We start from the raw sequence: 12,723 nt of genomic DNA, 5'->3' as shown, positions 1-12,723 counted from the left end.
CACCACGTAGCCTAAGGGTATCTGCTGAAATTCCAATTATAGTCATTCTACAAAATCTGACTTTCCTGAAGCAATTTAGTGGCATCAGAATCACCTGGAGGGCTTGTTAGACCAGATTGCTGGCCTCGCCCCCAGAGTTTCTGATTCAGCGTGTTTGGGATGAAGCCCAACCCGTTGCATTTCTATTCAGCTCCCTAGTGAAGTTGATACTGCTGGGCTGCGGACCACACTTGGAGAACCACGGCCCTCTCATAATCTTCCCTTTGGGCTGCAGGTGTGTTTCTCTGCAGGTAACTGATGTGCCGCCGACAAGTTCATAATAAACAGAGTAATATTTTTCCAATTCCTCCATTATGGTTTCAGAACGTCTTTCTCATCATTGCTGATGGATGACCACTGATATTTTATGGCCTGACCCTCTGCCAAATGATGACCAATCAAAATACAAACTCTTATACAGTAAAGAATGAGCACATTAAAATAAGCCATGTGGTGAATACTGTTGTAGAGAAAACACTCTTTTATGATATAAACTCTCAATTTTTAATTTGTCTGTTTTATAAGGCTAAATTTTTATATATCAAGATTTCCAAAAGCAGGTGAAGCTGGATATTATTGCTCCAAAAAGCCCATTTCAATATCTGCAAGCAGAATTTGAGAACAGCTAAACCCACTATCATTTGAAATGCCACCTAACTAATGTGGGTGATAGAAGTTGGAATGTGAATTAACTGACAATATTCACTTATTCCACGTATATTTATTGAGCAGTCCCCATGAACAAGGCATTAGGTAGGAACTGGATGAAGACAATACCAAGATGCCTCTGAAGCAGATCTGTTCTCAGAGAGCTAACAGCTAGTGGAGTCTACACTGAAGATGGCACTGAAGAACAAATAGGGCAAAGGCTGGAAAAGTAGAAGTACTCATTGGCCCCCCCTTACTTCTCAGTTACCAAAACAAGCCATGGGGTCGAGTCACGATAATTACCCCACCTGACACTGAAGGAATAGAGACCATGTTGGAAGTTCAGTTAATTACACGTCCCACGCTTCATGGTCTCATATAGATACCTTTATTTATTTTCTCAGCCTGGCCAGACAGTTTTGCTCTGTACAGGCATTGTCATAAGAAGTCAAGGGTCAAATGCCGTGGAGAGACAGAAGAGAAGAACCACAATGTTTTAAAATTATCCTCACGTTACAGCCCTGCCATTATTCCAAAGGAAGACAGTTTATAGCCATTGAAGCATGTGGTAAAGTAGAGACTCTAATTGCTCTTGAATGCCCTTAAATGTCCTTGAATTTAAGAGGATAGATAACTGATAAAGAGAAGAAAAGAGGACTTCTCTCCTCTCCTGATCCTCCCTGGTATAAAGTCTCATCCTACGTTCTCTTGAAACTAAGGACAGGAGAAGGAAACCTGGTCTCTTAAGATATGCCCGAGAGAGCGTAACTAAAAGAGGATAATCTGCACGCTAAACTAACAAGTTAGTGTTAAACAAATTCCTATCTTACCTTTATTCTAGGCAAGAGTTCTGTTTTTTAAACCTGAGTAAGCAACAATATATTTTAACAACATTTTAATAATAAAATGTAAAATATAAAGCAACCATCTTGGTGGAACTTTTTTTATTTCTACGTGTTACTTCAACATATACCGCAGTTCCTCTACATAAAAGTAGGTTAGGCTGATGTTATTTATTTTGTTATTACACAGATAATATAAATAAACATTGCAAATATTTGTAAAATACCAAAGTACGTAATTTACAATATAGAAGTTCCCTTCATTCTCCCCAACTTTTCTCCCCATTCCTGAAATAATTCCTATTAACAATTTGGTCTCTACCTTCCCAGTTCTCTTCCTCTGTGGGTGTGTATCCATATTTATGTGCGCATATATATGGGCTGGGATTTCTAAAACATAAGTGATATAACATTATACTTACTATTTGGTAGGTTTAATTGACAATAGGTCTTGAATCTTTCCTTGTAAGTACATCTAGGCCTATTTTGTTCTCCTTAAAGATTCCTTGGTGTTATTTGATATGGATGTACCAGATTTAAGCACTCTCGTGAAAATGGACATTAAGTTTTTTAAATTTTTGCTATTTCAGCAGTGGTGTAATTGATATCCTTATGCACGATTCTTTCGCATATGTGTGAGTGCTTCTGTAAAAGACATTCCTCGAGGTAGAATTAGTGGGTATGTACACATTTCCAACCTTAGATATCGTGAGCAGCACGGTAAGGAACTATCTTGGTTCTCAAATGTTCTTTCAGAGACCACTGTTTTTTTTTTAATCATCAAAAGAGTATTGGATAGGCAGATAGGAGAGCTGGGTTCTAGTTCTAGCTTTGTGAACTCTTATAAATCTCACCTTGTCAGAACCATGGGTTCCTAATCTTTGAGTTAAAAATAAAGATAAAATGAACTGAAGAAAAATTAAAGTAAATCCCTGCTAATGTGTCTTCTAACTCTAAAATTTTATTATATAAATCAAAAGAGATTAGTTATTTTTCTTGAGAAAAAGCCATAAAATTTAAAAAGGCAATCACCCAAATACATGTTTATAAGGTGATCATTTACTGAGTTCGACTCAATTCAACAAATGTTTTACCATGTATAAGTTACTATCTTTTATGTTATATAATATACAAAGTAAGATTGCACTCCTACCTTTAAAGAGCTTATAATCTAGGAAGCGGAAAACACGAATTCATAACTAATCATAATAAGGCAGAATATAGTTGTTGTAAAAAGATTACAGGGGCCGGCCCAGTGGCGCAGCGGTTAAGTTCACATGTTCTATTTCAGCAGCCCGGTGTTCGCCAGTTCGGATCCCGGGTGTGGACATGGCACTGCTTGGCAAAAGCCATGCTGTGGCAGGTGTCCCACATATAAAGTAGAGGAAGACTGGTACAGATGCTAGCTCAGGGCCAGTCTTCCTCAGCAAAAGGAGGAGGATTGGCAGCAGTTAGCTCAGGGCTTATCTTCCTCAAAAAAAAAAAAGAAAAAAAGATTACAAACAAAATCTTCTGTTGAATGCATAGAATTTTAAACTTGGGCACATGACGTATTCTCAATGAGATCCTTACCTAAATATTGAGTCTCAGAAACAAAAACAAAAAAACCAAAATCAAATACTCTTGGAAGCCAAATGCTGAAATATATCGTTTTCAGTGTTATCTCAAGCTTGCTAATGGGGCTACTTTCACTCCATTTACAGGTGCTGTGGAGAGGGTGAAGAAAATCCGAGACTACGCTTTCGTGCACTTCAGCAACCGAGAAGACGCAGTTGAGGCTATGAAAGCCTTACATGGGAAGGTAATACAAGACAGAGAAAAAATATGTACAGATTCCATCAAAGTTTGGTGTGGAAATTCTATTCAAAAGAACAATTCTGCGAGTCTGTCGCACTCAGGCTTTCTCCATCTCAGACATGGCTGCCTCAGGCCATTTAAGATGAGCAATAGAGAAGTGATGGCATATGCAATGGAGATGTGGCTCATACATCTGACTCTAACTCTTCTTTTGACTGTTTTGGGCAAGTCACTGCCCTCAGTTTCCTTAGAAAGGGGGGATTGAAGTAGATTATTTCAAGGTATTTTTTCCAATTCAAATTTTTTCTCATTACTCCAAAGAGATTATAACCTTTATAGTGCAGTATTTTGGAGGCTAATGATCAGAAAAGATGTCAAAGTAGCTATCATTCTACCCTCAGAGTTTGATCTTCCAACTCTGGAAGGCTTAGAATCTCTTCACCTAGCCAAGAGTATGGTCTGGGCAAAAACCAATTTCTATATCTTTACTCTTGGTTTGTATGTAGAAACCAATATCATAATATTTACTCATCAATCCAATAAATGTTAAAAAAAAGCTATAGGAGCTTATCCTGCTTCACTTAGCATGACCACTTATCATCCTACATAATGTCTGGGACACACAAAGAATCATACCAAAGATGCTTGTTGAAGAGCTAAAAGTCTGCCGGAGGAATAAGACAAGTACACAGACACCTTTGCAAAGCACAACCAGGTAAATGTCATTTAAAAAAGATAAAAAGTGGTGAGAACATTCAAAGGAAGAAGGAGTGGGTCACAAAAAAATCAGAAAGTCTTCATGAATATGAGAAAATAATATCTGAGAAGCCACAAAACCTGGAAAGATTTCCAAAAGAAAAAAACAGAAAATGAGAGGCAGTCTTAGACAGAAGAACTGAATTTGGAAACAGCAAGATATGGTTGGAAAACAATAAAAGTAAATCAATTTGGTTAGAACATAATGCACATAGGGCTGTTTTACCTGTCAGGTCTGGCATCAGTCAGTCCGAGCAGCAGACAGATGGCAAAGAGACTGACTACAAAGGGGTGAGTTTGGGGTAGAGACATCAGAGGAGATAGTGCAGGAACCCAGGGCTTGTGGGCCTCCTGGAGTCAAAGGGACAATGGGTGGAGAAGCAGTGGGAAAGCTAAAGGAGAGAGAACTGTAGAGAGCAGGTTTCTCTGAGAGAAGTAGTGATCTATGGTCAAGGGACACAGTCAGGCCAAGGTGACCTCTCAGAGAGGTTGCCAGGAGAAGAAATGGCCTGAACTCACTGTTATCTCTCTCTCCAACCTCCTGCCAGGGCTCCCCATTGGCCAAATCCAAACATAATCCAGAAGGCCCAGGAGCCCTGAAGAGGACTCCATAGAGAACACGTTCCCAGTACAGAGAGGCTAGAGATGGTTGGGAGCGCATCTAGAAGGCAGGCAGAGGATCTCCCAGCTCAGGCCCTTCAGACACACTGGGGCTCGTGCATATGAACTCCCCCAGGGCCTACAGAAATGTTTGAGTCTCAGGGAAAAGAAACACTGACCCCAAAATGCAAAAAGAAAACTGTAAAACAAAAATTAATGCAGATTTAAGTACATGTCTATGAAGCAAAATATTATTTCATCTTCACTGATTATTACATTTAGTATCATAAAAATGTTATTTCTTTGAAAACAATTTGTAGGTTAGAGTTTCTCAATTTGAAAACATTCCTGAGGATACGTGATGATTGCTGAGAAGAGACAGTCAATCATAAATTAGATGCTAAATAATTACGTTAGAATAATTACAATGGAAAAGTATTCAAATTGTTCCTAATTTTTATAGCTTGATATTTTAATAGCAATGTTTACATGTATTATGTAATTAAATATATATTCAATATTATTATTAAATATATACTAAATATTATAACTATATTTAATTATAATATGGTATGAGAAAATCAAAAAGAAGTTTGTCCAGGAACCATGAAGGCTTTTGAGTATACATATGGATATTTATATTTAATTTACTAGATAAGATGAGACTGAAGTTTTTTGTGCAGTGGAGTAATGATCACATTTACAATTTAGGGAAATTAACTTTCTAAGAGTTGAAGTTTTATAGCGCAGGGAAAGAGATGTAATTGGAATGAATTAAAAGCTATTTTATTGTTAGTGCCATCAAGCTGATTCTGACTCCTAGTGACCCTGTGCACAGCAGAGCAGAACCCTGGCCAGTCTTTTTGCTCCATCCTCTCATCTTTTGGCTCCGCTGCTATTCATAGGGTTTTCATGGACAATGTTTTTCAGAAGTGGGTGGCTAGGTCTGTCTTCCTAATCTGTCTTAGTCTGCAAGTTCCACTATAACCTGTCTACTATGGGTGACCCTGATGATATTTGAAATACTGGTGGCATAGCTTTCAGCATCATAGCAACACACAGCCACCACATTATGACAACCCACAGAGGGGTGGTGTGTTTCCCTGAGTGGGAAACCAAACCAGGCCTTGGCAGTGAGAGTACCGAATTGTAACCCTTAAACCACAAGGGCTGGCAAAAAGCTACCATAGTCACTCAAATGGGAAGAAATAAGGGCTTGAACTAGGGTGGGAATGGACTGTAGGAGAGAGCTCCACAGAGGACCATGGGTGATGAAGTCAAAGGACCCAAGTACCGACTGGATATAACCGTGAGAAAGAAGGATGAGTCATTATAGGTTTTCAGTATAGGAGACTAGGATAATGTTGTTAGGGAAGTCAGGAAGGGAAGCTTTTTTGGAGAGAAAAGTGACGACTTGAGCTTTCGACATGATTATTCATTTATTCTATAAATACTTGTGGATGTCTAGGATATGCACGAAATTTTGCCGGACTTCAGGCTATACAGATTAATAAGATATTGTCCTAGCTCTTGAAATGTCTAAACCAAATAAGCAAAATACAATACTGAGTTTGAAACACTGTTGGAGGGGGCAGAGGAATGCAAAACAAAATTTATTACAATAAGAAATCTGACTTTGCAGTAAAGAATCATTTCATTGGAAACATCTCTTGACTTGGAAGTGCCTATAAACAAAGACCTATATGGGTCTCTCATCTTCCTCGAGACAGGACTGAAGATAAATAATCTTATATCCAAGGTCACTCCACTCCTTCAATACTCCAAGTCCATTTCTTCGACTTACATCAACATCAATATACGATAGTTGAATATTAGCTGGATTCTATGTCTCAGTGTATTCCATCTAACATATTTGATACTGGCTCCTGCTACTAAAAAGCAGGGTAGATACATGAAACTAGGGACAAGTTGCCCCAGAGGCTGATCAAAATAGTCAGGGTGACTATGAAGCACAAACTTTGTCCAGCAGACTTCGATGATCTAGGAACCACTGAATTGCTCAAAAAATCATGAGCTGCTATGAAAGACAATTTTTGCAAGAACACTTTACATCACTTCTTTTCTTTATGAAAAACAGAGGCCCATAATATTCTTATTTGAAAGAAGTCCCACAAATGCTTCCTCACAATACCTTGTCCCTTTGATAAGAAATACATCAATCTATCAGGTATTTGTTGAGAACTATCTTTGTCTCTTGTGTATGCAAGCAAATACATAAAAGTGAGTGACACATATAGATCTACACACAGCCATTGTCTTCAACATCTGGATCTGTTTGCAAAATGTCAAAAACTTGTGTCAGAAAAGAAGCACTCCAATAATTCTTGATGGCAAGTTTTAAGTAGTGCAATACTTGAGAAACTTCAACACTGCCCCCACCATCCCTGTTAGTTCCCAACTGTTCAGCAGATCGAAAGGTTGCTTCACAAGGCAGTACCTATGAGGGACAATGCAATAGCTTCATTGATTCCTCTTCCTTAAATAGGACCCCACTTCTGAGCCTCTCTTCTTTTCCAGCAAAAACTTACCTATTGTGAATCTGTTCTAAGGAGTGAGACATTTAGCTGGCTGGCACCTGGAAAGGCCTCACTGGGCCGTCCATGCCAAGATGTTAACAACTGATAGATCTCTTTATTGTTTTCCTTTCACCTTCACTGTACTGTTCCAGACAGTGGAAATTATATTCTACCCATACCTAACCTAAAATTTCTTAAATTATATAATTTTATAAAAATGCAATTTAAAAAATACATATCACATGAAAATATTACATAATTCTCTGTCTCAGTGACTGCATCAGATAAATTTATAACCAATATGTCAACGGACAGTGGCCAATTTGTCACTCTTAAACCTGTTGGCAGATTATATGCAATTTACCAACAAAACCACTCAGGGAAAACTCAACTGGCACAGAAACACGAACCCATGAAGAGAAAAGATACATACAAGTGAAACAGTAAATACAGCAGCAACTAGAAGTTATAGAAATAGAAATAGAACTTAGAAGGAGATGTGTTACTAGGGCCCAGCCACACTTGGTTGTCTTCATAGCTTCTCATGTTGTTTTTTTCTTGCTCTCTACAACAGGTGCTGGATGGCTCCCCCATTGAAGTGACCCTAGCCAAACCAGTGGACAAGGACAGTTATGTTAGGTACACCCGAGGCACAGGTGGAAGGGGCACCATGCTCCAAGGAGAGTACACCTACTCTTTGGGTCATGTTTATGATCCCACCACAACCTACCTTGGCGCTCCTGTATTCTACACCCCTCAAGCCTACACGGCGATTCCCAGCCTTCATTTCCCAGCCACCAAAGGACATCTTGGCAACAGGGCCATTATCCGAGCCCCTTCTGTTAGAGGTAACACTAGTAAGCTCTTGCCTTCCTTAGAATAACTCTTAAATTTCAAATGATCTGTATTGCAACAACCGTAGACAAATTAGATGGGTCCAGTGGGGGAAAAGAACTTTTAACCGTTTATTAAAAATCAAGTATTATACCAATAGTTTTCCTTCCATAGGAATCTTTTTTCACATTACAACTGGTTATTAAGAAAACTTGGCAGGAATATAGTGCAAATGAGTCTAATGCACACATTTTATCTTTGCATGGGCCCATAAAATTTGCACAAACTAACACTCAAGTCCACAATTGTTAGCTTCTCCCCTTTCATTGGACCACCATATTGCAGTCACATATGACTCATTACAAAATTCCAAGCAAGAGCAGTATGGTCCAGTGAAAACAAATTATCTTAAATAGCAAAAATATGCCAAGGCACCTGTGTATTTGATGATGACTCAGTGGCATCATCTTCATATATAAATCACAAATTATCATAAATATATTCTAACAGATACATGAGATGTTCTCATCTGACCTCCTCCGAGAAATAGGTGCTGTGACTTCTAAAAAGCCACACTATTAAGGAAATCAACTTATTTCTCCAGGATATGGGGAACTAAATAGTAAAGTCCAAATAGAAAGAAAAAACAATCTGACTGCCACGCAAAAAATCTTTCCTGTTGAGTCCTATAATAATTCCAAGTATTTGAGCAGTCTTCTGAGTTCAGTTGGTTCAAGCAACATAGAAGATAAAGAAAGCGTTTTTATTTCCAAGAAACTAGTTTGTCTCTGGAATCCTTCCTTTGTCTACAGGATCCTTCAGAGTGGTTCTGCTAGGATCTGGCTAACGCCAACAGAACCCCAGTTCTATCTTCCAAATATGACACCAGTCTGGGTGATTCACTGACCAAATGGTGTATTTAAATCTCTTCTGGGGTTTGACTTGGAAGCAAAGGGGTCTGTCCAGATTACTGTGGAAACAATTATCTTACTGTGTTTTACTATTTTTCAGGAGAACAGACTTGACCATCCTAGGAGTTCTAGTCTTCAACATCCTTAAAAGTTCCATGCCCATTATACAATCACTCTACCCAAAATTGTAATGCAAAATATATCATCAGGATTTCCTTCAGGATAATCTGTCTACACAATGACAAATTATGTCATGAAAACATTATGTATTTATAACCTAAAATCACATCATTAAACAATCCATATGTTAAATATAAGTTGTCAACCAGTTGTAATGTAAGAAAAAAACAAACTCCACTTCAAGGGAAAAAAATATTTGTCCTATAACAAGAAAGGAATCAATGAATGATATTCATGGATGAAGGGTAATCAATTTAATTTTTTTATCTTTTTATGCCACCAGTAGGAAATCAAAGTAGCAACGTGGCAAAACAAAAAAATCAAAAGGAATCTATTAATGAAACTCAATGGAAATTTAAGCCTCACATTGACAGAACATGAGAGAGAAAATGGTGAACTTGAAAATATACTTTCTAAATGTTGGTTTTCCAATAGGTCATTGGGGCTGGAATTATTGGGGGAGCTAGAATTTACTTCTGATTTGTTGATGGATGACAAAAATGCAAGACTGATTTTAATACATGTGATCATATCAAGCTGGGATATTTTACAAAACACCTTCCCAATATTTACTAGTCTACAGAAAAATGTCAATAAAAGGTTAACTGAAGACAGAAATTGCAAAATTTTTCTCTGTACCAAAGTGTTAAAGTTGCTCATGTACATTTTGATAGTATTGTTTCCTCCATAGATAGTTAAAAGAAAAAGAAGGCACCTGTGAGGAACCTTCCCTTATGTTGAGTTTCATTACATTAGAATCCTAGAGTTTTCTACCCATCTTCAAGGCAATAATCAATGTGACTTGGGCTAACTTTTCCATTACAGTAAGATTCAGGGTGGTTTGATTTCTGGTGGTTTGATTCAGTTTAATGCCTTCTTACATTCCTAGAAATTTACATGAATGTACCTGTAGGGGCTGCGGGAGTGAGAGGCCTGGGTGGCCGTGGCTATTTGGCATACACAGGCCTGGGTCGTGGATACCAGGTCAAAGGAGACAAGAGAGAAGACAAACTCTATGATCTTTTACCTGGGATGGAGCTCACCCCAATGAATCCTGTCACTTTAAAACCCCAAGGAATTAAACTTGCTCCCCAGGTAGGTAATGTTATTCCAGACATAGTTTCTTTAAGTTGGACCAAAACCCATCATTTACCTTTAATCAAATGATTCGACTTGATTCCTACTTGGGCTATTGTTTTGTTTTGTTTTTTTAAGTAGAAAAAGTGACCGGTGAACATAATGTAGTGCAAGAGAAGGCTGAGTGTTGAGTGCCATTGTTCTATTTTAGACTTTCTTTTTTTTTAATTATAAAGTTTGACGCCTTAAATAATCTTCCACTGAAAGGTGAAGATACTGAGAGCTCTTAAGAATTATCAACCAATACCTTAAGTAAAATAATATGAAGCAAAGAACTTAGCTCAAAAGAAATGCCAATCATATGTGAGCCAGGTTGGTTGGCAAATGAGGAGCACTCATGACAGGGAATGAAGAGACTATTTAGGAGACATTTTCTTGGAAACACTGTGTTTATGAGAAAACATCACGCTATCCATGGCAATATCATTACTCATACTATGACGTGCCATCAGTCGTATCAAATTAAGTCGTCTGCAATTATTATATTTGGGCAGTGGCATTATGGTGAGGTTTTATTGCTTTCATTTCACAGTTCTAAGTTTCCATGTTTCTGCCTGGAGCTGTGGTTTTTATTATTGGAAAATTAAAAGTTATAAAAGTTGTTCCATTATGGAAACTTAATAACAAACAGAGTTAAAATGAACACAAAACAGGGTCTATGTTAACCCTTAGACTGTTCCCTATGAATGTGGAGTACATGCTGGTCTCTCTGCAGCGACACTTTGGCTGAATAACCAACATCCAGTTGTTAACTGTTATAGTTTAGTTTGTAAACTAAACTGTGCATCGTAAAGGAAACTTCCTACTCCCCTCTTAAATGTATAAGCCCCAAATTTATGGAAGTAGCCTTAGGATCACAATCAAGTAGAAAACTTGGTTTTCTAAAAGCTCACCTTGAGTTATTTTTTTTAAAAGATTGACCCTGAGCTAACATCTGTTGCCAATCTTTATTATTGTTATTATTTTCTTCTTCTCCCCAAAGCTCCCTAGTACATAGTTGTATATTCTAGCTGTAGGTCCTTCTAGTTCTGCTATGTGGGATGCCGCCTCAGCATGGCTTGATGAGTGGTGCTAGGTCTGCGCCCAGGATTCGAACTGGCAAAACCCTGGGCCACCAAAGCAGAGCACACAAACTTGACCACCCAGCCCCAGGGCCCACCCCAAGTATTTATTTTTGTAAGATTAATGGCTTTCTTATACATACAAATTATTTCATTTAAGTTTTCTGTTAACCCTATCCAGGCAATTTAAAAAGACAACGTTTATCAGAGTGATTAACAGTAATCATTTTTTGTTCAAGAACTATTTATTGTCATCCATTACACACCAAGTATTGTGTTTGGTGTTGGAGATGGAAAAGTGAATATAATGCAAAAAATGGTCAAAAGACCTGAATAGACATTTTTCCAAAGAAGATATATGAATGGCCAACAGGTGAATGAAAAGATGTTCAACATCATTAGTCATTAGGGAAATACAAATTAAAATCACAGTGAGGTATTACCTCACGCCTATTAGAGTGGTCATCACCAAAAAGACAAGAGATAACAAGTGCTGGTGAGGACGCAGAGAAAAGGGAACCCTTGTGCACTGTTGGTAGGATGTTGGTGGGATTGTAAACTGGTACAGCCACTATGGAAAACAGTATGGAAGATCCTCAAAAAATTAAAAATAGAACTACCATATGATCTAGCAATTCCACTTCTGGGAGTATATCCAAAGGAAACAAAAACACTAACTTGAAAAGATATCTGCATCCCCAGGTTCATAGCAGCATTATTTACAGTAGCCAAGACATGGAAACAACCTAAGTGTCCATTGGTAGATGAATGGATAAAGAGGTTGTGGTATATGTATACAATGGAATATTATTCAGCCATAAAAAAGAGGAACTACTGCCACTTGTAACATCATGGATGGACCTTGAGGGCGTTATGCTAAGTGAAATAAGTCAGACAGAGAAAGACAAATACTGTATGATCTCACTTATATGTAAAATATTAAAAAAATACAAATTCATAGACAAGAAATCAGATTTGTGATTACAGTAGTCATTTCACAATATATGTAAGTCGAACTGTTATGCTATGCACCTTAAATTTACACAATGTTGTATGTCAATTATATCTCAATAAAACTGGAAAAATTATATGGAAATACAGTAAGAGGATACTGACACATAAACAGATAATTATAATAAAATCTAGTAAGTACCATGATGGAGCTTTGCTCAGAAAATACAAAAGCTAGTCATTCAATCTATCTTGATTTAAAACCCAAAATAAGGAACCTAATTAAAGTACTGGGATACCTAGAAATCTTTTAAGCAAATAAAAAATAATCATCACCATAAATTCTTTATAATAGTCCTAAGAGCTGCTATAGCATAACTAATGACCTCTGCTTTTTATATCAAACCCAGGTTAGAAACTGGTCATGCTT

General features: G+C 37.6%; 1 protein-coding gene across 4 annotated transcripts in view; it reads left to right on the top strand.

Moving 5' to 3' along the window:
* A1CF (APOBEC1 complementation factor) overlaps positions 1-12,723 on the top strand; it is an 81,579-nt gene that overhangs the window by 56,566 nt on the left and 12,290 nt on the right. For 2 of the 4 annotated variants that reach the window (XM_070225058.1, XM_070225045.1), the window contains 3 exons: positions 3,233-3,330; positions 7,794-8,067; positions 10,058-10,239. In XM_070225058.1, the coding sequence (XP_070081159.1) occupies positions 3,233-3,330; positions 7,794-8,067; positions 10,058-10,239 (554 nt within the window). Of the gene's footprint in view, positions 1-3,232; positions 3,331-7,793; positions 8,068-10,033; positions 10,240-12,723 lie in introns of all 4 variants that reach the window. The other 2 variants (XM_070225050.1, XM_014733382.3) reach the window with 1 other exon arrangement.

The sequence above is a fragment of the Equus caballus genome, chromosome 1, assembly GCF_041296265.1.
Source record: "Equus caballus isolate H_3958 breed thoroughbred chromosome 1, TB-T2T, whole genome shotgun sequence".
Lineage (NCBI taxonomy): Eukaryota > Metazoa > Chordata > Mammalia > Perissodactyla > Equidae > Equus > Equus caballus.
This window is presented reverse-complemented; position numbering and strand designations above follow the sequence as displayed.